Source organism: Chanos chanos, chromosome 4 (genome assembly GCF_902362185.1).
Source record: "Chanos chanos chromosome 4, fChaCha1.1, whole genome shotgun sequence".
NCBI lineage: Eukaryota > Metazoa > Chordata > Actinopteri > Gonorynchiformes > Chanidae > Chanos > Chanos chanos.
Window position 1 is genome coordinate 24,873,857 of NC_044498.1, and position 24,787 is coordinate 24,898,643.

Below are 24,787 nucleotides of genomic sequence, written 5' to 3' on the forward strand. Positions count from 1 at the left end.
TGGGACATTTGGGGAGGGAGGGGACATGAGGAATGCCTTCTTGTTGCCTCCCAACCTTGAATGCATTCAACAGTGGTGCTGCTTTGGCTACAGATGAAGCACATCATTGTATTTCAACATCCCTTAACGTTTACAGTCTCCTTGGCAACACCTTCACAGCGGAGAAATCGGAGGAATGAAAGCTTTGTAGAGTAGACTGAACTGCTGGACAGAATTTTTTGTCTTCCCTCACAACTCTCCAGTCACATTTCAGGCAATGGTGTTCTCCCTGAGCTAACTGTAACTGTGCATGCTCATCAACATCCAACCTGTTATGATGATGTTTTGCATTTTCTTCTTCCCGCGCAGCACCACATGTAAGCAGAGCACGGACGGCAAAGCTCCTCACAGAGAAAAAACAGTGTGTTCTGATAGTGCTATAACCATCAACAGCAGGTCTGGGAGAAGTTTCATCACTGTGATGTGGATCCTGTGGCGTGAAACGCTCCGAGCATTCACAGCACAAAGAGGAGGATGGGAAATAAAAGAGGAAAGTGATGCAGTTGCTATTTGCGCTGCCTCCAAATGGACTGGCATATATAATTCTGCCTTCACGCAGATCTTTCCTACCAATACCTACAGCCCTGTACGCATACACACACACACACACACACACACACAGAAGAAACATTTCAGGCTAAATGCAGACTGGAATGTAGTTCATTGCGAGGGAAACACCATTCATAATGTGTGTGCATTGAACACACACACACAAAACAGACCAGAACATGAAGAAAGCAGTGCCCACAGAGGGGGCAGCATTGGCACAATGCATGCAGGGAAGGCACCCACACTACAGAGGCAGGGGTTAAGAGCCTGTGGGAACACAGACAGAGCCAAACACACAAAGTGGGTCACGTGTGACGAGACTCCGCCGGTCAGGCAGCCATTGGAGTGGAGGCAATAAAGGTCTTCAGGGAGCTGGGGCTGAACGCCAACACTTTGGCCTCTGGCCTCCTTCTGTGATTCTCTGGGACTAACCCTCAGATCACAGCTCTCTGCTGACAGCGTCATGTAAGAAAAAAAAAAGTAATCTTTAAAAAAAAAAAAAAGATGACGATTAAATATTTCTCTAATTCTGATGAGTCATGACTATGGACGTCTGCTTTACAAAACAGGGAGAGAAGATGATTCAGGGTGGAGAAAAAAAAAAAAAACACAATCAAAACACTGGCCTCCAATGAAAGATCAGGCATGCTGAAGTAGTGGTATGTGTGTTTGTGTCCTGTGGCTGTAACGGACATTGACCCCAGGATCGTTAAAAAGAGGTCTGACAAGTGATTTAGGTTAATCTGCTCTGACTGCCCCGGACCCTCACTCATGTCATGCTCCTGATTCTTCCCAAAATGACACACTGCGAGGATTCTGCTCTCTTCGGAAAACAACAGCAGATCGCTCCTGGATTATTCGACTGCTGGAGCACATGTGTCCCAGGGCAGTGGGGCTGGGTGGCAGTCATTGAGCAAACAGATCCTCCGCTCCCATCAGGAACCCACAGCTCTGTGTTAGGTAACAGCAGCAGGGTTTACCGAACACAAACCTGGTTTACGGAGGGTGACAGTGTGCATCTTCTCATGAACTGTTTTCATCTGTCTGCTTTCCTGTCTCTCTCTCCTTTTTTTTTCCTCTCAAACCCTGAGAAAGTAAGATGTCTTCAGATTATTGCATAAGCTTTCGTAAATTTTTTAGGTCACAGTTTGTAGAGCTTGAATGAATTTTTAAACATAGCAATACACAACAGGTCCAGAGAAATGTTATCATTCTGCATTTTACACAGTTGGATTACAGATTAGGTACACTGAAAACAAGTGGTCAGATGCACTTGGCCTGAGGGAGACGTAACAAGAGAGGTAAAATTATTCAGGGCAGTGGAGTGGCATGATCCTGTTTTCTATAAACTGTTATATTTCATCATTCAAAAGCAACACGAGTAGCTCTATGCAGTATGACTCCTTGGGATTTTTTGTTTGTTTGTTTGTTTGAGAAACCTGGACAGAGGTATGCAGAGAAAACCATGCTCAGCATAGAGTCTTTGAGGAGTCCTGCAGAAGCAGGGGAGAGGACTGGAGGCACACAGGCACAGACAGACATCAGATCACCAGGACTCTGTTAGCTTAACATAAGGATCAGGTTCACATTATGGTTCTGACAAAAGACTGTGCTGGTTTTGAAGCAACCCACAAGATGTCACAATTTGTTCTAGTTATACATTATCATAGTTATACTGATTAAGCTGATTATGTTTAAGAGAGGCTAACAGGGACTGTATATAAATGAAGGATGGGTCCTGAGAACCATAGTGATGAAACAAGAAGAGGGCACTCCAGTGTGAGTAACAGACACTAATCACTGGGGACCTGGGGGAGCAAGACCAAAAAAGAGCAGATTCTTAAAGGTGTGCTGGTTCTGTGACCTGCCACAGCAATACGTCACTGTGGTCTTACACAAGCTACTTCAACCAATATTTGCTCTAGCTGGGTGCTACCATACGCTTATTCAATCTTTGGGTTAAAAAGAAAGAAAGAAAGAAGGAAAGAAAAAAAGAAAGAAAGAAAGAAGACTTTTTCTTCCTCACAACAGACTTACTAAGTCAAGAAAGATTAAATATCACAAAGCCTCCAAACCCCCCCCCCCCCCCAAAAAAACAATGTTTGATAAGGTCTGGTTGCATGACAAATGTGAGAAAAATGAAGACCACATGCCAGGGGGACGAGTTTGTCCTCAGAGTCATCTCGCCATATAAAGCCTAGGAGGAAGAGAGAGACTGACGCTGTAGCCCCGGGGCTGACAGTGAACAGGTGTCCGCTGTAAACATTTACAATAACGCTGGGAATCTGAGCACTTCATAAAACAAAACATATGCCCAGATAGTTCCACTTCCTTTCAAAGATGCTTGTAAGACTCTGTGATATTATATCAGTTAACCACCACAGCTAGGGCACTGTGGCACTGTTAAATGGAAGCCAGAGGGGGAGGACATGTTATTAATTTGGGTAAAATTGTTAAAACCGTGATAACCAAGATATAGACCTGTAGGTTTAGGGTTACTATCATTGTGAGAAACAGTGCATACTGTGGTGTACTGTTGTAGCTATCAAGCCCCTCAGAAGTCGCATCACCCACGCAGCACATCACATCCATATTTTCATTCCTAGCTCATCTTTTGAATTTACTGTAACCAGTGTGACAATCACTTTCCAGTCTGATTTGGACAGCTGACAAGACAGAACAATGTGCTGCTTTTTAGACACATGTTCCTCTCTCTTAGCGCAAGAGCAACTAGCAACAGTAAGACTTAGCTTGGAAATACTAACTATTTTGTTAGTAAATATCTAACCATCATTTTCACATTTAACCATAATCTGACTCCATCAACTTTATTCTGAGAGTTACATTCCCACTGAAACTTGGACCCCTGTGAGACCACGGATGATGGTTTGTGCACAGTAATGAGATTCCGCACTGACTTGACAGTGCAAACAAAGAAACGTATTCCTGGAACCATATCCAGAAAAGGACAACAGACGAATACTCGTGAAGCAATTGCATTCAGCACTGGATTAACGGACATTTACGGAACTAAAGGGGGGGGGGGGGTCACAAATATTCCTCAGAAGCAAATAGATCCCTCGCCACACGCACATTTTCTAGATCTAAACCCACAAAGAGTCACTCCCAAAATGAAAGCATGAAACACAGTCATGAGAATGCACAGTTCCCTGAAAAGCACTCAAGAGTTCCCACTGAGGAAATCAGCAAATGTATGACATCGTAACGCCACATATGACATCATAAGGACATATGCTAATTCCATTTATTGCAGGTGTTCTTTCCTTATATTTTCTTAGTTACTGAGTGTTGATGTAGGTATTTTTTTCTTGCTTGGGTCTGTCTAGTTGCCTCCTCTCCAAGAACATGCAAGGCTCGCTGAAACCACTGCCCCAGCCTGCGAAGCTGCTTGGAGTTGATCTTCAAAGTTCGCCTGCTTTAATATTACTCAAATCTGTAACAAGGTTAAATTACTCTGAGAACACTGAATCTTTAGAATTACACAGGATTGGTCATGTTACAATGTTAAACCAAGTAATTTTTATTAGTCCGAAAGGGGGGGGGTACTATCTGAATCTATCTAATGTCAAGTTTACATCTCCAGACAACTGTTCAGTGGAAGCAGCTGAGTCCACACAGATCATCTGTTCCCTACCTGCCACCACCCAATTCACAATATGCATCAAAATTCAAGTTCAATTAAATAAATATCTGAGTACATGCAACTTACAAAATAAACATGACAGAATTAATGGAGATATTTTATACTTTCACAATCAATGTTGGCAAGATATTGTTGTAACTTTACTGAGTGTAACTTTATACACCTGAAAATGTAAGTGAAACAAGGACAATAAACCAAGTGCAAAGTTTCAATCTATTTGAAACAATGTTTGTAAGTGACAGTGTATTATTGGAGTTTAGAGAATGTAGCCAAAGGTTGTCGTCATCTAGAGATGAAGCCACAGTTAAAACTGTCCCTATTCCAGGAACACTCACAGTGCAAATGAATCAAGTTTTTCCACAGTACTAACGAGGTGATTCCTTATGAGAATAGATAATGGGAAAGAAGCAAGTAACAAGTATGACGTCTGTTAGTCCAACTGAGGTAGTGCAAACAAAGAACCTGCTTTTAAAACAAAGTAATTTACAAGTTCACAAGAATCGACCATTTGCAGTACAGTATTAAAAAGTAAAACACATGTTAAGAGTTGTAATTATAAATGGCTGCTGGATTTCTATCTACAGTTTTGTGTGTGTGTGTGTGTGTGTGTGTGTTTAAAAGTTTGCAACTCTGAGAAAACATTCTTTTTTAAACAAATGATGGAAGATTGGCAGAGATGAAAAGTAAAACAGTGAGAATGAGGGTAATCAATTCTCTGAAGCGAGCGGAGCAAGAAATTAAAAAAAACAAAACAAAACAAAACAAACAAACAAAAAAAACTCTGGCTCCTAATGTCACCTTGGGCTGCTCTCTAGTTCCAGAGTACATAGACTAAGCCTATTATTTCAGTCAAACAGCCCTCACAAAGGTTTTCTTCCAATGTACTTTCCCACACCAGCCAATCAGGACTCAGAAGATCCAGTCCATTCACTCCCACTGACCTGTTCTGATTTCACAGCCAACACAGTTCAACGACATGTCAGAGCAGCACTGTTAAAGCAGTACTTAGGAAAATGAGGATGATGTCATAATGATTATGACTCCACAGGGTTAGATTTTAAGCTAAACCAACACAATGTACGATGTGTCAGCAGAAAAAAAGAATCCTCTCTCTGTCTCCATCTCTGTCTCTCTCTCTCTCTCCCACACACTCCCACACACACACACACACACACACACACACACACACACACAGACACAGACACGGATCAAGACCAACACTGAGGGCTACAAACTCCCTTTCAATCTATACAAAACCATGCGCTGACTTGTCAGGTGAATAAAAACACTCCAAATTTTCTTTTTTTAGTGTTGAGGATTACATATTACGCAACATGATTTTAACATCACTGGTCACTGGTCTCCTTTAATGCGTGAATCAGCAGTAATCCTGGGAGATCAAACATAGTCCTGATTGCTTTTCTCTTTGGCCAAATTCCCTAGCAAAGAACAATAAGGTCTGTGTAAAGTGAAGTGCACAGGGTGAAAGATGAGTTCCCAGTGCAGTGGCATCAAAGCCAAGACAGCTCCAGAAAAAAGAAAGAACGGTCAAACTGAGAGCAGAAATGGAAAAGATTAGAAGGCAGAGACAGAAACATGGGCAGATGGTGATGGGTAGAGCCTAATGATAAAAAGCCAGACTAAAGTTCAAAAAGAAATTACTGGGACAAACAGATTGGAGAGGAAAACTTGAAGACACTGCTGGGAGATGACACTACTGGTTAAATGAGACTGTTGATAAGATAGGATGGCACTCTGTGTGTGTGTGTGTGTGTGTGTGTGTGTGTGTGTGTGTGTGTGTGTGTGTGTGTGTGTGTGTCACCATGCACATATGTTTTGGACACCAGGAGAGACGGGTGCTTTTCAAAACACCTCTTTAGCACCTTTTCATACACACCATGAGCCATTTGTGCAAGTCAAGCAAAGATAAATATGGAACGCATAGAGATGCAACACCCTGTGAAACTGAAGTTCAGTAGAATACAATATGTCTAAGGACATCCATCTTGGGCAATCTCTAGACTCACTTGTCTATTTCTTTACAACGGACATTTAACAAAGACACACATCATGCAATGTTACACATACCCAATGCTCTCTTTGTACATTTATTTACTTATAACAAAACTGATGTACAGTTATAATTTCAAAGCAGTTTTTACCTCACACCAAAATACTTCATAATTCTACTTTTGAGATATAACATCTACAGCTATACTCCCCAACATTTGAACAATAATTAAGTAATTAAGTAATTTTCTGTTGAACCCAAGTTTCTACACTTAACCCTAATGAATTGTCAAAACGCAGTTTAAAAGTTTTGACAAGCTGTCAAAAACCCAGGTACATGCATGGCCTGTTTTGAGTGTTTGAGTCAAGACAAAGAAAGTCCATTCAGAAAGCAAAACAAAGACACATTCATAAAGACATGCCACATCCATGGGATCCATTTTACACTTCCGCAATCAAACATTCCAAGACGACAAAATACTCATTGTACATTAGGCACAGAGTCACAGGTGTCTGTCATCCTGATAAACGGTAAAGAGTGAGACTGGGACACACCTGTCACAACCCTCCCCACTCAAGACAACAAACTCTGTCTCTATCAAAGCCTGGGATCTGGTGTCTTCTATCTAATGGCATGGCCCTCATGTCAGTCCATGGAAGAGAGTGACTGTATGTGGAAAGAGAAAATGTGAACTAATACAACATACAGACAGGGCTAATATAGGAAATGGGGGGAAATACTGTTGAAACTCTACAAGGGGCGGTGTTAAAAGCCATCTCTTTTACAATCACTCTTAGTTGTTTGTGTGGCCACTCATTCTAGTGGAAGGGGCGCCAACAGCTGGACTTGTTTAGGCTTTTTCTTTTTTTGGGGAGGGGGCAACATTCATTTGTGAATCAGAGATGGGGGTCACATGAACCAAGTCTCTGTGGGGCATCTACTCACCTCTGACCCCTGACCCCAACCCAAGAACAAGTCATCTCTTTGTAATGACACTGAATTGACACATAAATTGTGAAACACTTCAGAAAAGGCAGATTTAACTTGGTCTGAGTGTATGCTCATAGCAACACGATAAGACCTCAGGCTAAAGTAAACAACATCCTGACAAAAATCATCAGCAGGGACAGTCTGTGTACATCAGTGCAGTTTCAGGACAGATCTACATGTATTCCTATGAGATGGAACAGAAAAAATCAGCTTTGTGTGGAGTCCTATGCAACTGCTACCAAGATCATGATGAGTTATTTACTGCAGCCAAAAAACACAAAGCGATAAACAGAAATCCAGAACAGGAAATAAAGAGCACCACATAAACAGGCACAAGGATCTGAGGATTACGCCTTGATATTTGGGGAAGGATATGAAAGAACGACATGGTGTATTATTGTGGGTGCACAAAGTAACATGAATCTGATATTCGGAGCATTTTAGAACTGGTTATGCCCGTCATGTACTGTGCGTTTACAACGTCTGTCTGTCTAACAGAACCTACATTTTACCGAAAGATGATTTCATTGTACGACAAAAGCTCAAGTGTCATCCACTTAATAAATATTTTCAGTATTCTGTGGGCAAAACTTGCTGCATTGCAACAACTAGCCAACAGTACAGCTTAGTTTCTGTGACATAAATCTTACATTTCATTCAATGTGTCAGAACATCTTTTGTCAACAACAAATTTCCTCTTGACAACATATGAGAAATTCTAGGGCTGTTAACGAGTAGTCTTTTAACACGAAACGAAATACATCGCCCGTTAGCAGCAGCGACCAAATGATTTGCATGCACAGCATCACCATCGACGCTGCGGCAATGCAACTTGCTACAGACGAAAAACAGACCGCTTAAAAGGTTTAGTAAAGGCAACAATTTCAAGAAAATAATACAACAGTAATTGCGACCAATGCAGAGTTTTGAAATCAGTCTGTAATCTTGAGTCGTATAACCTTTAAATTTTACTGATTAAAACAGCCATGTTTCTTATTTTCTTTTCGTATTATTACTGTTATTATTACAAAGGAACAAATAATAATTTTACTGTTCAATTCCTTACCTCATGGTGATACCGTTTACAGTATGCTACGATGAAATTTGTGTTCGTCAAGGACAAAGTAATTTGATGACTTGCGATAGTTCGACTCAGCTAGTTTTTGGAAAGTTCGCAGTTGACTGCAGCCACAAGGAATATCAATGAAACCCCGCAGGAGAAGACAATGACTGTTTAAATCCACAAAATAAAAAAAAATAAAAAACGAAAAAATAAAAAAGTGCTCCTACATCATCTACAACATCGCACAACAGCCTAAGAAAACCATATGAGAGGAAATAAATTACGACGGGAGAATTTTTCGCTTTTCCAAGACCGTTTCAGCTCCTTTAGCGGCAACGTGCCGCCGGGATCCCTTCTTTAGCTCCAACACTGACGCAAGGTTTCTAAACTACGTGAGTCACGTAGAAAACGTAAGGAACCATATGCCACACCCCTTCACAAATTTGTCGGGAGCGAGATTTTGGCAATACAAATGAGCGCACATGTTTAAGAAGTAATACATGTAGACAAGAAGTACTGTTTTTGATGTGATCAACAATGGCTGATCATGTTACTCGATATGCTGTGTTTCATGCTGCAGGTATTTGCAGACGTAAAAATGTATATTTGCTGAAAAAAGTTAATTTTACCTTAATTTGTTTTAACTTATAATTTCGTTGCAAATAAACTGAACTCAATGTTCTACACCAATGACATTCTCAACCTAAACAGAAATCTGGTGTAAACCATTTAAACACGTCGACCGTGTGTGAGAGTGGTTGAACGGAGAGGTTGTATAGAGTGCTGACGTAGGTCGCGGGTCATATCGTTGATGGTTCAACACAGGTGGTCAAACCTTGTGACTTTAGATCATTCTGTGACCCACCGTAAAGAGGAGATATCAGTGCCACACATATATGACAACATACAGTGTGATGTACAGTATGTAAGTACAAATTCAAAACGTCAAATATGTACTTTACTTTATATCTTTCATTAATAAATAAGATTCACATAATGAAGTTATAGCACCTAGATATTTGTAATTATTCACAGTTTAATCTCCATTCTGTCAAAATAAACACATTTCACACATTTCTGTGACACTGTTTACTATTTATGTACTATTTGCTAGAACTGGTTACTGTAATACTAGACTGTTACATAATGGTCTGTTGTGTTCTAAGCATTTTGAAAGCTGCCAAAATGAAGGAAACATCTGAGTAAAAGGGTTTACACTCTATATTGAAAAAATCCTCTCTTTACTCAGGTGTGTTCCTTGAGTTCGTTAAACAATTAACATCCCATTATGCTTGGGGTCATGTATAAATACACCATGGCATGACCAGCAAGACCTTAATGACTTTGAAAAAGGAGGTGATTTTTGGAGCTCATTTTGCAGAAGCATTGATGCAGGCTGGTCAACTTGCTGATGAGCATGTTTTGTCATCTGGGCAGAGATACCATCAAGTAGGATCAAAACCAGATAGCCCTCAACTGTGACATACATGCACAGCTTCAAAACACAGTACAAAGCAGACAAGCAACTCTGAATCAGCTAACTGCAGATGTAAGATGAGTACAAGACCAGCTAGTTTGGCGCTGCTGCTTGCAGGTAAAGTGGTGCAAAACTTACATGTAATTGTCTGGTGTGGAATGAACAACAGTCATGTAGTAAGATGGGTCATCCTTCACTCCATTCATGATGAGCACGGGGCATCTGTGGCACATGAGCCGAAAGAAACCTACAGGCCCGAGTGCTAGGGCTCCATGGTGAAGGACTTCTGGTGGGTTTCTAGTTATTGTGCTTGGTGCATTGTCCTTACAAGGTTTACTTCCACATAGAGCCTCTGAAGGAAAAGGAAACATCAATGAATACAAAGCCGTCATTGGAGATCATCTTCATCCTGTGGTAAGGCATGTGTCTCATGGTGGGGAAGGTCGTTTCCAAATAACGTTGGCCCCCATCCACAAAAATTTGGCTGATCATGAAAATAATGAAAACCCAGATTCAACCCAAATGATCATTTAGGGGAGATTCTGGAGCACTTCTTGAATGTTATCTAGTCTCCTCAACAAAACATCGAATGACTGAATTTCTGGTAGCTGAACAGCATTTGCGCCTCTCCCTCTTGCAGATTTTGAGACACTTGTGGAGTCTATGTGAACATGCACCGAAGTTAAGTTGTTCTGGAAGCTATGGTGTCCCAATGTTTTATTAACACTGAAATGGATGTTTCCTTTATTTTGACAGTTATCCTTAGAACTACAAATTGTATGAAATGCAGTGGCAGGTTCTGCCATCTGCTGGACTGTGCAAGAACAGTCATCAAATTTTGAATTTATTTCATTCACTTTCATTTGTTTGTATTCATTACATGTTATAACGCGATAACACATGTATTTATTTTCCTAATTTGTGGCATATCAGTTATCTTCATAGATTGCCACATTCAGAGACACTGGTTCCAAATCTAAACTGCAAGTAGACTTAATTCCAGGGCAAACATGTAAAATGATGGAAACATATGTTTTTTTGTTTGTTTTTTTTTCTGGATGATGTAGCTGAAATGATTACTTTTAGGTGATATCGCGTTATGTATTACATTACTGTAGTATGTTTAACGTAAAGTATTGGCTGAAAGTTAAGTAATTCTTGTCTCGGGCAGTAATCTGGGCAAAGCCTGAGGCGTATCTTTATCTTACGCTTTGAATCTTAACAGCCACATTTATGTATAATTTTTACGTTTTGTTTCATGATCAATACGATTGATAATTTATTTTCCACATTACGTAAGTTTAAGATACGGTCAGCAAAAAGCCAGAGAGGTAAGTAAAGTAGCTGCGCCTTTTACTTTTTTCTTAAGAGCAACATAAGTAATTTGGGACTCTCTCTATTACTTGTAACTCTGTGCTGCATGTGAGTTTGCTTAGTAGTATCATGACCTCTGATTGGTTGCGTCGGAAGTTGTCCAATCAGTGCACAGATTTTTGAATAAATTCGACCATCTTTCCTCACCACCTGGCTCTTCGCTGATGTGTTGTAAAGTAGACGTAGCAATAGCGGGCTGAAGACTTTATTATCATAGTCATTTTTTCCTTCGGGTACACAACACCATGCCATATTATCAAACATGGGAAGAGTTTGCCCGGGCGGCGGAAAAACTTTATTTGGCAGACCCAATGAAGGTATATATCACGATTAATTTAAAAATTAGCTAGCTAGTCGTCTTACAAGCTAGCGAGTTTCACGTTAGCAAACTCTAGATTGCATTAGGCATTTTTCTCTGTTGTCTAATTGATAGTATGTGAAACGCCAACAGCTAAGAACATTTGAAAGTGTTATGTGAGATGGGGCAAGATAGAATATCCAGCATCATTAAAGGTAACAAGTTTTCGTGGAAGTCCATCAAAGTTACATGGTCTCATGCTATCGGCCGACGTCATGATTAGACGGAGTGCGTGCATTCCAGCCGGCGTCTTTATGTGTTTATTCGTGCCGTGTTTTAGGATTGCAGAATTGTTGATATACTAGCCTGTAAAATTAACACGCTCATTTTTTGACAAATTCATCGTAGGTTTCTGAACTTTAAAGCGGTATGTTTTCATAGGCCATGATTCATAAGTCTCACGGCGTGCTTTTTGTTTCCAGGTCAGAGTGGTGCTAAAATATCGACACTGTGATGGCAACCTCTGCATGAAAGTCACAGATGATGCTGTTGTAAGTGTACCGTTTCAAGGCTATCTGTTTTCTGTTTGCTGTCTAATATCTCATAACTAAATGTAATCATCTTGCCTTTCAGTGTTTACAGTACAAGACAGACCAGGCACAGGACGTTAAGAAGATTGAGAAGCTGCATGGAAAGTTGATGAGATTAATGGTCTCCAAAGAATCGCACAGTGGTGCCATGGAAACGGACTGAACTATTGGTCTCGTCACATTTGTATTTTTGGACAATGGTTTTAGTGTCCGCTCCATATTCACCTATGGAATCGGAAGAGACCTATGTTTGGAGAATGTCTGGGATGGGCCTGGTGGGGGGAAATGGTTGGGGGAGTAGGTTTAAAAAGGAGAATGACAAGCAAAGAACTTGACTTGCTAGGAGAGCATGGGACAAGTCATGGGACCTATCTATTTATTTCCAATCTCAATGTGGATTTAACCGGAATGGAGAGACAGCAGCCTACATTAGCAAGATGGTATTATATATATTTTTTTCTTCCTGTTTTATGATTACCTCATTTGTTCGTAAGAACCATGTCAAGAGACATATGAAGCAGGAACCTCTAGGTTTTCTTTTAAAAATAAATGTTCAGTTCCCACAACCCAAAATAGTGTCTAACAAATCTGCAATGTAATGAATAAATATATTCATACATCATAACTCTGTTTGTATTGTTCTTTCTGACAGGAACTTTCTCAAGCAAAAGATTTTGAATAATTAGATATACTATCTTTTCTGTCAGCATTGGTTTAACTGAGGCCTGTCTGGGCTCTGTGATCAGAAAGTCCTCCCTGCTGCTACCTGTGAACCTGTGGTGTGCTCATGCACTCAGTAGTATCTTTACTAAGCATTCTGTACACAAAGGAACACATGGAAATGTGTCTATTACCAGCAGCAAGGTCTCCCAAATTATTTAAAAAATTAGGTGCTTGTCTTTCCAGGAAACAGAGCAGCAGCTATTAGAAAACAGTTGTACTTAAACACACTTCCTAATGGAAGCTGCCTAAGTTGCTCAGGTACTGACTGAAATGGGTAGTTTTGTGATGAGGGTGTGTTGTATTTCATCGCATCTGGCAATTTTAGTTAAGCAAAATGTGCACATTGTATTCCATATGTTTATTGGACTCTTTCATATGTTCATTTTAGATTCTGCTCTTTAATTTATCCGGATGGAGGTACTATTATTACCATGCAGTTTGTCAGATTAATTGTACACAGCACATCGTCTTTCCTCTTTATTTTGTGGCTTCCCATATTAATTTTTTTCTAAATACAACCTTTCTGTATTATAACCCCAGCTCCCTTCAGCGTTTCCCGTTCATAAAGTTTGTGATGTTTGGGGAGAGTGGGGTTAATTTGTGAGTGACTACAAATAGCCTACAACTTGTTTGCACACTGGGCTGGGGACACTGAAGAAAACTACGTTTCCCATGAAGCACTGGTCTCCATTTCGTTGCATAGAGTAGGTTGTGCATGACAGTATTGAAAGCAGTAAATAGAATACATCGGAAGGTAAGTAGACTGCTTAGGTTTCATGATTGACTTAGCTCTTTTAGCAGATTCCATGTATTTCTTACAAACTGAACAAATTGTTCCTGAACTTTGGACGAATGGGATTTTTTTCTGGTCAGTAGTCTTAAGATTTGTATTCTATGCACACTGTTCCAAACTTAGCACGCACTTGCAATGCTTAAATTATGATGTTTTACTGAACTTCCAAACTACGCTTAATAATGTAGAGCATTACTTGGCTTTTAGTACCATGCAAACATTACCTGCAACAATTCGAAACATTGTTTCTGTTACAAATCAGCGCTTACTTTGAACGTTTGAACAGACGTGCGAGATAACATTTTATTGCTGAATTTATAACAAATTGAACATTTTAAAATGCATATTCCAAACTGAAGTGTGGTGAAGGCCAGCAAGAAGTTCCTAATTCTATGGCTACTTCATCTAACGAGCGAGAAGGCAACTTTAACAAGTTAATATGGGCCGCATTCGCCCAAAAATGAATCACATTTAATTTATTCATGACCCAGTAGTCATTTCAATGGCGCACTTTGTTGCTCCTGTCGCTACATAAGCAGATTAGCGCATAAACGCTCCCTTTTTTTATCTCGTGGTTCGTTACTGCATCTTACATCTGAAATTGCGGGCAATGCAATCGTCCGAGAATGCGAGACTCCTCTTTAACTCAAATTATGCACATCTGGTCATAACGTCTGCGGCGATATCAGTTTTCGTGAAGGAGCTCTCGGGTCACTACCGTCTGTCGTATGCTCTGGCCAGTTGAGATTGCTGCCAGCTCGATAATCACCGTTATAAAACTGAAAATCAACGCGTATACACACATCGAAAGCGAGAAATTCTTCTCATTATATTCATGCGTAGAGTTAGGCAGTGTCAGTTGTTTCACGTGAATGCAATAAGAAAAGTGCAACAACACTGTATATCAGACGTCAGATATAAAAAGCTTTCTTCACAGAACAGGTGAGGCACGTGTGCCTCTCTTGAAGGCACGGCATGTTAACAGTCTACCAGCGTCTTGTCGTGCATGTCTCTCGTAAGGGAACGCTAAGGGCATTGTCACCAGTCCATATCACAAATAGGCCTCACATTTCTAAGTGTACAAACGCATATACAAAAAGAACAGGATTAATGTGATAGCTCTGTTTACCCCATTTAACTGTGTGTTTGTGCCCAGACAGAGAAAAGCTTTGTCATGCATTTTGGCCTACATGGGTTTTAACCATGGGGCCTTGTCCACCCTATTCTTTACCTAATCCGTTTTCAGTGTAAGGAATGTTGTGCAACGACATAGAAACTTTGTTCCACTTTCTAACATTTTTCCCTGCAACATTTTTCCTGCTTTCCTCTCTGTAATGTTCACGGCCAGTGAAAAAAATCTTTATGTGACTGCATTTTTATGGGATCTTTCTGTTGCAACATTCAGTTCTCATTTTGTTTAAACTTATTCATCATTAAATATGTTGAAATGAAAGGAAAATTCTGACCCTTGAAAATGTGAATATTTTTTTTCTCATACATTTGGGATAAAATTTTACATTTAGCCTAAATGACAGAAAGAAAACTAAAAACAATTATTGCTTTGACACCCAGGGTATTTTAGGTCTGTTCGGCACACATGCATTGTTTTATTCGTTAATTTCCATTATCTGTTGAAACAAGTACTTTGTGTGTTTGAATTCAGGAGGATGATGAAACTTTCCTAACATCTTTTCAGTTTAGAGCAATTCGATGATGTAAGTCAATCATGGGTCAGACAACAGAGGAATTTTGTTGCGATAAGATTCTGTCCCACTCTGCCTCATTTTGTGATTGCACCCAGATGCCAATGTCCAGCTGGAATCTGTGGAGACCATTTATATTGTGGGAGTCTGTACAACATGTGGTTCTGAAGAATTGCAAGATGTACCGTATCTGTTTAATGGATAGTATTTAGTGGACATCCTGTGACAGATGTTTCAGTTATCTGGCTAACTGAGCAATCCAGCTGTGCACAAATACCTCCTGTCAATGCTTTTGCCAAAGAAGAGACAGCTCAGGTGGTTCACCTGGCACATACAGAGGAGCGTTCGGAGTGCTTCACTGTAGTTTTCTCTTAGGTCCCAGCAGCATGATCACAGAGGTGCTGTTTGCTTTGGTCGTGGGGGCCTTGGTGGGCTTCCTGATCATGAGGAGGAAGAGTGAGGTACTGAAGACAGAGGACGGCTGGTGGGGCGTTGGAGCGCCCCCTGAGGGTCCTGAGGATGATAGCATACGGTCCTTCAGAGTGGACGCCACACAGGAGGAGATTGAGGTGTGTAAGATGGAACAGGTGTCAGTCAGAAGGGGGCTCGGCAGGGGCTGGTTAGCAAATCAGTTTTTAGCTTAAAATGTTTTTTTGTGGCACTCCCTCAAAATATGTTCATTCATTCATTCATTCATTCATTCAGAAAAGTAAAAATCACCAAAGAGTTATTTCGCATAAATTTTAAAAGCACAGTCAGTATTTCAGAAGTATGTTTTTGTATTCATGTAGTCTCTGAGAAAAGTGTAACAATTTGAACATTTAAGATTATTGTTGTATTGTTCTTTATGACATTTTTCACCTAGGCTACTAAAACAGAATACCAAATTCCTCCCAGTTTGATAAAATGAGCTTAAGAACATCTGTGTTGCGGCATTTTTCTCTCCTTAAAGAGCATTGTTTCTGTCAAGAGCAGGCATTGATAGACAACGGTTGTGTTGCAAACTCTTTTAATACAGAAAATACATTCAAGCATAGACAGCCATATTACATTTGGACACACTAAGTTAATTAGCAATTCAGACTTTACTAATGGCAATGTCAACACATGTATCACAAGCATGTGCTAGATGAATTAACTGAACATAATTAAGACATAAGTCCAGTGACCCTGAAAGCAGTCTTCAGATTATCCATTAAATCAGCCTGACAAACTGTCTAAACCAATAAATGATCCAACATTCACTGAAAGCAGTGAAACTTCAACAATGAAGAGAGCCCAAAATGGAATTGAAATAGAATGCATGGAATTTTTTAGCCTAAAAGCTATTTAGTTGTTCTTTGTTTAGCTGCTGTCTGCTGTACTGATGGGCTCTGATTAGCTGACAAATTAGAAATTAAATCATGTGAAAAGTTTAAGCAGCTCAAAACCAGAAATCCAAATGGTACAGTGAGTGAACCTTTCACTGTGCTGAGGGTCCATCTGGGCCATCACGCATTGATTGTCCTTGGCGTATAAATTGCTCAAATGATGAAACCTTACTTGGACTTATTCCTCAGGATCTGCACAGAAGGATAGACCAGACACGTTCCTTCCCCTCTCTGGAGGACAGCCAGTTCAACTATGGCTTTAACTCCAACCAGCTGCAGAAAGTGGTGGCCTACTGGAGGAATACCTTTGACTGGAGGAAGCAGGTGGACAAACTCAACAGATATCCACATTTCAAAACCAAAATTGAAGGTGAGTTTTGATTCAGTTCACAAACCTGAGCCTAGTCTTGCTGATTTTTACAAACTGTTTGAAGTTGGAACTCTATTTTTCGTTCTTTTATAGAAATCCCAGTCTCGAGTTCACAAACAGTGAATAAAATCGTAACCACCAGCCACTGATATATTTTGTGGAACTAGAAACCCCCCCCTTTCTTTTACAAATATAGTTAATCTTACATTTAAAGTTGCAGCACAGTTAAGGCATGTGTTGAATTTTCTTTCTTTTTTTTTTTTTTTAGTAATCATCAATCTTGTCTAAATTTGTAACTTTAATGCCATGTAAAAGAACTTATTGAAAAGAATCAAAACTACTAAATATTACAGAAGTTATTGTCCATTCTGCAAGTAGAAAAAAAAGTACTTAATCACTCAGTAACTCTTAAAATGCCTCTGGCTAACACCTGGTGTCATAGAAATGAGACTGATTGCAACTCTGGGCACGTCACTGTAATGTCCCAGGTATTGACGTTCACTACGTCCATGTGAAACCCAAGAACCTTCCAGGAGGGACGAGTGCCGTACCTCTGTTGATGGTACACGGCTGGCCAGGTTCCTTCTATGAGTTTTACGGAATTCTGCCGCTGCTCACAGAACCTTCCAATCCGGATGACATTGTCTTTGAGGTCATTTGTCCATCCATACCTGGGTATGGCTTCTCTGAGGCTCCACGCAAGAAAGGTCAGAGGTCACATGATTAGGCTTCTCTTTCTCTCTTAGACTCAAACACTCATAGGAGCAAATTTTCTGAAGTCTTTTCCTTTGTGTTAAAGATAGTACGTTATAAAAGAATAGAGAAACTTAGGGTAGGGTTGGTTATGTTGTGTTAGGGATAGGATGTGAATAGTGTAAAACCGAACATATTTTCAGCTCAGAAATATGATATTATGGGACCTAATTTTATACCCTCACCTTGTTGCGGTGTATCTTTTGGGTGCGAAAAGAACTTGTTTTATTCAGAGGAAAAACAGGGCCTAAGAAACAATGATGACTTGTCAGAGCATTTTATGAAGGTAAAAACAGACCAGTGTGAATGGTGGCTCTTGTATCGGGGCAGGTTTTGACTCGGTGTGTGCAGCTCGAGTGTTCCATAAGTTGATGAAGCGTTTGGGATTCACACAGTTCTACGCTCACGGTGGTGACTGGGGATGGCTTGTCACTACAAACATGGCCCAACTGGAACCCAAGTGAGTTTACTTACATTTAGTTAGTTTGTACTTTGTAAATGTAATTGTGTTTGTGCTCTGAGTGAATGTGCCTAGACCTGAAACGCAACTCAGTTTTCCAAGTCTAAAATGAATATTTAGTCTGATGTTATGTTTTTCCATTGCAATAGATAGTTCAAAGGTTATAGGTGAGGACGTTCTCTATTTCTTCTCTTACTGCAAACAAAACTTAACCTTTTTGTGTTGCCTGCTATAAAGCTTTTTAACATTGGATTGACTACTGTTGTCATTGTTCTCTTTAACCCAACATTCTCTTATTCCTTATTATTGTTTGCTCCACTGTAATAAGCCTGTTAAAACTCACACACATACACCAGAGAGACACATGTATGCAGTATACTCATATTCCAGGAAATTACACAAACTAGTCATGACAAAAACAATATTCATATAACAGATAAACTTTTTTAAAACTCCCACATGCTCTCTTTAATATGCTCTTCAACAGCTTTCATCTGTGCCCTCCTTTCAGTATTTTTCATACATTCTTTCATTCTTAATAGTCTGTGAGGTTGCCATGGTAACCATTCCGGCACAATAAATATACACACGCCAAACGCTTTACAGACTATTAAATGACCTTGAAGACCGGAGTAAGAAGACTATTAAAACACATCCAAGTGTACACTTTACACACGTCCACTCACAGGAGATACAGGATGCTCTCCTTAAAGCCAAATAGACCACACAGAAACAATACAAAACACACACTCTAGTAACACTAAATACAACATGTATACATACATCCAATCCTACAAATGAAAACAAATACACACAACATGTACAACACACACACACACACACACACTATCAGAGCTGCCATTCAAGAGTAACCATTCAAAATACCAAGGTATTAAAATAGTCAGTCCTTCAACACTGCGTATGCACTGCTGAAGACTGAACGCACATATTACATACACATACGAGGACAACTGTAACTGCACGGTTATGTTTTAAGACTGTTATCGATTAGTAGTAGTAGTAGTAATAGTAGTAGTACTGTTATCTTATTTTCCTTCAACTTTTTATCTGGTCTAATACTGAACTGTGCAGTGGCACTTATGTGACAATCAGCTCCTTAATGGCTATATGCTTGGTTTGCATTCTGCCTGTCTTGAAAGTCGCTTTGGATAAAAGTGTCTACTAAATGAATAGATGTAAATGTAAATATAAATGATGATGATGATGATGATGACTGTTGTTTATTTATTATTATTACTGTTGTTGTTGTTGTTGTTGTAGAATTGTTAAGGGGTTGCATGTCAACTTTGCGCCTCCTGATAAGCCTGGCCTTCTCATGGTACTGTCCATTCTGCTGGGTCGGCGGTTCCCAAAGTTGTTTGGCTTCTCCGACCACGATGTAAAGCGTCTCTTCCCCTGTATGGAGAAGCTTGTGGTGGAATCAGTGAAGGAAACTGGCTACATGCACATTCAGTCCACCAAACCAGATACAGTGGGTGAGAGTAACAACCAGTAATGAACAGTGAGAATGAAACTGTGGTAGAAACTCAAATGGCAAAAAAAACCCTTTGATTGTTGAGTGAAATGTGTCAGTTTTGTACCTAATAATCCCCTTAAATCTTTCTATGTGTCTGATAGCCCAAACATTTTTAGTAGTATCTCTCTGTTCCCCCACACAGCAAACATGAATGTTATGTTTTGTATCTTCTCTTGTTAACTGGTCTGTGTATGTGCAATAGGACGTGGACTGAATGACTCACCTGTGGGTCTGGCAGCCTATATTCTGGAGAAGTTCTCCACCTGGACTGACCCTGAGTTCAGGAACCTGGAGGATGGGGGGCTGGAGAGGTGACACAAAATTAATCAATCTGTTATTCTGCTCAGGCAATGAACTGCCATGTGCTGTGATCCTTAGCAGAACTGTGTAGGGTTTTATTACAAAGTACAAATACATGTTATTCTTTCACTGTGAAAATCCATTTATTTGGAGAACTACTGGCAGGGCAGAATGAAGGATTTAACAGGATTAACATGTTAAGAGATTAACAAGAACCTACATGGTTAATTGTGCAAATGTACATTCTTTTGCACATGAATAGCACAACAAAACAGAGATTTTTAACATAGTTAAGTATAATTCAGATTTTTTTTTCCTGTTGTCGCAAATTGACTTGCAGGAAATTTTCTTTGGATGATCTCTTGACGAATGTGATGATCTATTGGACATCGGGCTGCATTATTTCCTCAATGCGTTTCTATAAGGAAAACTTCAGCAAGGGGCTGGACCAACCACATGCAAGGTGAGAGAGCTGTTATTTGACAGGATGAGGGACAAGGAGGATCCTCATAGACGAATGTTTCTCCCTACATCTCTATAAATGAAGAAATTTCTCCCACAAAGCAGTTTATGTAAAAGGGAAGGATTTAAATGGTGTGATTTGGGGTCAGTCTATAATACGGTTACTCAAAAATCATTCATCAGAAGCTGACTTTGCAGCATTCAAACTTTTTAAAAATCTTTTAACCATCCAGTTATTTCCTTGAAACTCTGCACACCTGAGTTTGACCTGCTTCCGTGGCTGTCATTGCCAGGTTTAAAAATGCTAACATTAGCGTGCTTACCTAGAAATACAGCACTGAAATTTGAACAAGCTTTTCAAATGGAAATCAGTGATCATTAACATGTTTATCGTGAAAATTGAAAGGGAAATCTTGGACTCGTGCACTCACATTTAACTCACTGTTTTCATTTAAGACTGTTAATATTAGGATCAGTGAACAGGCCTCTGTACAGCGATTTTCAGATGAAACGATGAAAAATTGGCAAACATTTCTTACAAAACTCTGATTTTTTTCTTCTTCCTTCTCTTAGGATCCCAGTCTATGTACCCACTGGCTTGGCATCGTTCCCGAATGAGCTGATGCATACGCCTAAGCTATGGGCCAAACAGAAATACCGTAAACTTAAGACATACACTCCCATGGCGCGGGGTGGCCACTTCGCTGCCATGGAGGAGCCAGAGCTGATGGCCCAGGATATTCAGAACTTCATTAAGATTCTGGAGAAGAGAAAGTAGAAATGAAGAACTAAAGTTAGATTTACTATATCAGCCCACATGCTGAACCAGCTGGCCTTCTTTTTCAGATCCACGAGTTATCCCCAATGAGGGATGTTTATAGAAGCTTTGCAACTCGTTTAGAAAGACGTTTCAGTGCTTTGTCAGGCACAGTGACAAGCACTATCATGATTTTTTATGATGTTGTAAAGCTCCTGTGAAGAACCCTCAAAGACACTAAAACCTTTATGTGTTCTTGTACTGCAGGTTTGGGTTTTTAAATATTTTTAGATGCCCACATTATGCAGAAATCTAAGGTGTTTTTTTTTTGAGAGGTAGTTTATAGAAGATGAAAATTTTGGTGCATGGACCAAGCTACTGGTAAAGTACATGTAGACTTAATTTCATGGTTTAATCACTTTTAAATGGTTTGAATTGAGAGTGTGTCGTGACCTCTCCAAACTGATAATGCCCAGAGGGCCCAAGCTGTGATCCTACATCAGAGAAAATTTGTTTCATATTATAACAAGGATCACTTGCAATGGTATTTTTTCTGAGACCATAGTTCTCACAGAAGCTTTTCAGCTCTTGTACTTTCCTTTTTTCCTGACATAGAACCAGTGTACTTCAAGTAAAATAACCTTTTTCCATATCATCTCATTCTTTCCATTTCTTTGCCTTTTTGTATCGGTAGGGCTAATTATCACTGGTATATCTAGATCTGGGTCAGGTGTGTTTTAACCGTTATTTGAATATTTGTAAGAAGAAAATGTATTGCAACTGTTTTATTACACATTTACATGTATACACATAACACTAATGCATTATATTTTCTTGCTTTATGGTGTATTCAACTTGGGCATCAGTTTTGTTGTTACGCTGTAGAAAGTAAAACAGTAATTCAGATTGGCTCTAGGACTGATTCCTGAGGGAAACCATATATTACAGAGCAGAGCAGAATGCTGTACTGCCTGGCCTACTATCCGTACAGAATTGTTCTTTGGTAGGGAATGACTTGCTTGATGTGCACTGTGATTCAGAAAGGACACAGTGAGAGCCCAAATCTAACTATTGAACACACACACAGTTTTCCTCTGATTAATTTTACACCTGATATTTGTAGCTCTGCTTTTCATTTGATAAACAATAAAACCATTAACATTCTGTCATTTTTGTGTGTCTCTGCCACTCTACTTCTCTCTGTGTTCCATTTCCAATGATATCAGGATTTTATGTCAAAAAAAGCAAAAGTTGCTTGAAAACTGTTAATGTTGTGTAAGGAGAAAATGGGTGTTGTCACTATACACATTATGAATTGATGAGGTGAAAAAATTTCTGTCTCTAATGCAGTTTTATGCTGATTTGAGTGGATTTGACTCCTCATTAGATAAAAAAAAAAGTCAAATGATCAAAGCAGTTAGCTTAGCAGGTTATCCATGTCGATTTATACACACACTCTCCTTCTAGAGCAAGTGTACAGAGATCGAGGCTAACCATTAACTTTGCCTCACTGCCCAACAAAACCTGTTCATGTCAGTTAATAATTAAACTTGCCCCTACCTGTTGTCACTAATCCTACATGCTCTGAAAATCTTCATTAATGTGTGTGAGTAGATTTTCTTTTAAAATATTTGTGTTCATTCTGTGAAATAAAGGCATTATTCAAATCAGTAAACTTCAGTTACTTGATGAAATCAGTCAATTGCAGCAATTTGCAAGTCATGAAGACTAAGGATAAAAGATCAGACAAGCTGTAGCACTACACAGAACAGGACTCAAAAAACAGGTAATAAGTTAGTGTTTGGAAATCTGCATCCTTTTTAGAGTTATCAGTGACATATACACATATTAAAAAGACTAGAGGCACAAATGAGAGTTGGACAGATCTTTTTTATTATTCAATAATGAAAGATAAATTTACGAACAATTATTTCATCGCTTTTTTTCTTTCATTACAAACATTTCATATCAAGAGGACAGTGAATGTGATTGGAAATAATGCCCACTAGAGTGGCAAGAGACAGAAGATGCTCCATTTGGCGTTTAACTGTATTAAAAAGAAACTTTTCATCGCCATAGACGCTCCCTGGACCAATAAAATAGCCTCTTCTTGGTGCGTTACAAAGTTCAAAGTCAATCATGAGAGCTTTTGAACTTCTGTGACCAGTCAAAGAAAGAGACAGTGAATGAAGGCACGCCCAAAGCAGTGAAGCTGGTCACACTCCATTGCTTATGGTTTTTGGAATGCATAGTAGGAAAGACTTACAAAATGAGAAAGCAAATATCTATCAAAAAATAAATATTGTCATAATATTTATTTACAAATAAATATTATGTTAGTCTAATATTTATTTTGATTGTAATCATGTGCGCACTATGATTTCTTTCACGGCAGAAAAAATACTCATAACCTCTCTCTGATTCATCGTCAAGTTCACAGTGTTCATGTCGAAAAGTTCTGTGCCTCTATAAGTACCATTTCTTGAGTGTCAAAATTTCTCAGCTGAGAGAAAGCACTAAACATTATTCAAATCATAAGTTCTGACTCTTACTCCAAACTCCTCTGATAAGATTGTCAGAAGGAGCTGAAATCAGTGAGTACCTATGTGCTCTTGGGTCTTCACAAAGTAGAACAACACACATTGTTCTGAGGAACAGAGTCAGGGAAAAGAGCTGTGATCTGAAAGCTAGAAACACTAAAACAAACAAGCAAACAAACAAAAAAACCCTCATTTTTTCAAAGAAGTGCATTACATGATTTATATTCATAATGAAATAACCCATAACTCTTCCATTTTACATTTTATGGGTATTTTCTCACGCGGCTTTCACTCAGGCAGGAAACAGTGCTCTAGGATAAGAAACACAATACTGCTAGAGCACTATTCATTCAGGTTATTTCAGGTTCGATGGGAATGAGAAAAATCAATATCAAATGTTTCACCCAACATTACAAGACTTTTATAATAAATATATATATATATATTCCTAATGTTTCCAACAACAGGGTGAAATTCAAGAAAGGACTATCCTGAGACCTGTGTCAAAACATTTAAGTTTCTCCAGACATAAAAAGGACCTATAGCGATAATATGGCTACCACAGATGATCTCTGATGGGAAAAATAATTTTTCCGTTTTACGATTAATTGTTGCGGGCCCTTTGCTGAGACAGGAAGGTCCATGGTACCATGTGCTGAGTGTAAGGCAGAAGATCATTATTACTTCAAAATAACTTACAATATTGTCATCTTCACAGTAAGGTACTCATACAGATCAAACAAACGGATAAACACCCCCCTCTTCAAACATATATTTTACAAGTTGATCACCGTACTTCTCTTCATTAATCATAAATCATTTTCAGTTGAAGTACATATTTCATAACCGGTGACATCTTACCATCTGACTGAAATGACAAAACCCTAAGCTCATGAAAGTACTCCCCCCACTTAAAGAATTTATGCTTGAAATGATAAAACATGATCAAGCAGCTTTCTTCCAC

General features: G+C 39.3%; 3 protein-coding genes across 4 annotated transcripts in view; 2 read left to right on the plus strand and 1 right to left on the minus strand.

The window, feature by feature from the left end:
* enah (ENAH actin regulator) overlaps window positions 1–8,640 on the minus strand; it is an 87,693-nt gene extending 79,053 nt beyond the window's left edge. Inside the window, exon 1 of the mRNA XM_030771439.1 lies at window positions 8,320–8,640. Within this exon, the coding sequence (XP_030627299.1) occupies window positions 8,320–8,324 (5 nt within the window). The 5' untranslated portion in view covers window positions 8,325–8,640. The remainder of the gene's footprint in view (window positions 1–8,319) is intronic.
* A 2,682-nt stretch (window positions 8,641–11,322) lies between these two features.
* Window positions 11,323–12,623, plus strand: srp9 (signal recognition particle 9). Its single transcript, XM_030771970.1, has 3 exons — window positions 11,323–11,484; window positions 11,948–12,016; window positions 12,099–12,623. The coding sequence occupies exons 1-3, from the start codon at window positions 11,413–11,415 to the stop codon at window positions 12,216–12,218; spliced, it is 261 nt and encodes an 86-aa protein (XP_030627830.1). The 5' UTR covers window positions 11,323–11,412; the 3' UTR covers window positions 12,219–12,623.
* An 870-nt stretch (window positions 12,624–13,493) lies between these two features.
* ephx1 (epoxide hydrolase 1, microsomal (xenobiotic)) lies at window positions 13,494–22,452 on the plus strand. 2 transcript variants are annotated; one of them, XM_030770915.1, is made up of 9 exons: window positions 13,494–13,532; window positions 15,650–15,843; window positions 16,834–17,014; window positions 17,503–17,721; window positions 18,098–18,227; window positions 19,509–19,723; window positions 19,967–20,075; window positions 20,405–20,527; window positions 21,100–22,452. In XM_030770915.1, the coding sequence occupies exons 2-9, from the start codon at window positions 15,661–15,663 to the stop codon at window positions 21,302–21,304; spliced, it is 1,365 nt and encodes a 454-aa protein (XP_030626775.1). In that variant the 5' UTR covers window positions 13,494–13,532; window positions 15,650–15,660; the 3' UTR covers window positions 21,305–22,452. The 2 variants fall into 2 exon arrangements, with proteins under 2 accessions (XP_030626775.1, XP_030626774.1); XM_030770914.1 differs by lacking the exon at window positions 13,494–13,532 and adding an exon at window positions 13,616–13,646.
* Window positions 22,453–24,787: the final 2,335 nt, after the last annotated feature.

Bases quoted from the DNA above. Each gene is read 5' to 3' on its own strand.
- srp9 (XM_030771970.1), top strand. From the start codon at position 11,413: ATGCCATATTATCAAACATGGGAAGAGTTTGCCCGGGCGGCGGAAAAA. The intron at 11,485-11,947 runs GTATATATCACG...TTTTGTTTCCAG, and splicing joins ATTTGGCAGACCCAATGAAG to GTCAGAGTGGTGCTAAAATA. The intron at 12,017-12,098 runs GTAAGTGTACCG...CTTGCCTTTCAG, and splicing joins AAGTCACAGATGATGCTGTT to TGTTTACAGTACAAGACAGA.
- ephx1 (XM_030770914.1), top strand. The intron at 17,722-18,097 runs GTCAGAGGTCAC...GTATCGGGGCAG, and splicing joins TGAGGCTCCACGCAAGAAAG to GTTTTGACTCGGTGTGTGCA. The intron at 20,528-21,099 runs GTGAGAGAGCTG...TCCTTCTCTTAG, and splicing joins CTGGACCAACCACATGCAAG to GATCCCAGTCTATGTACCCA.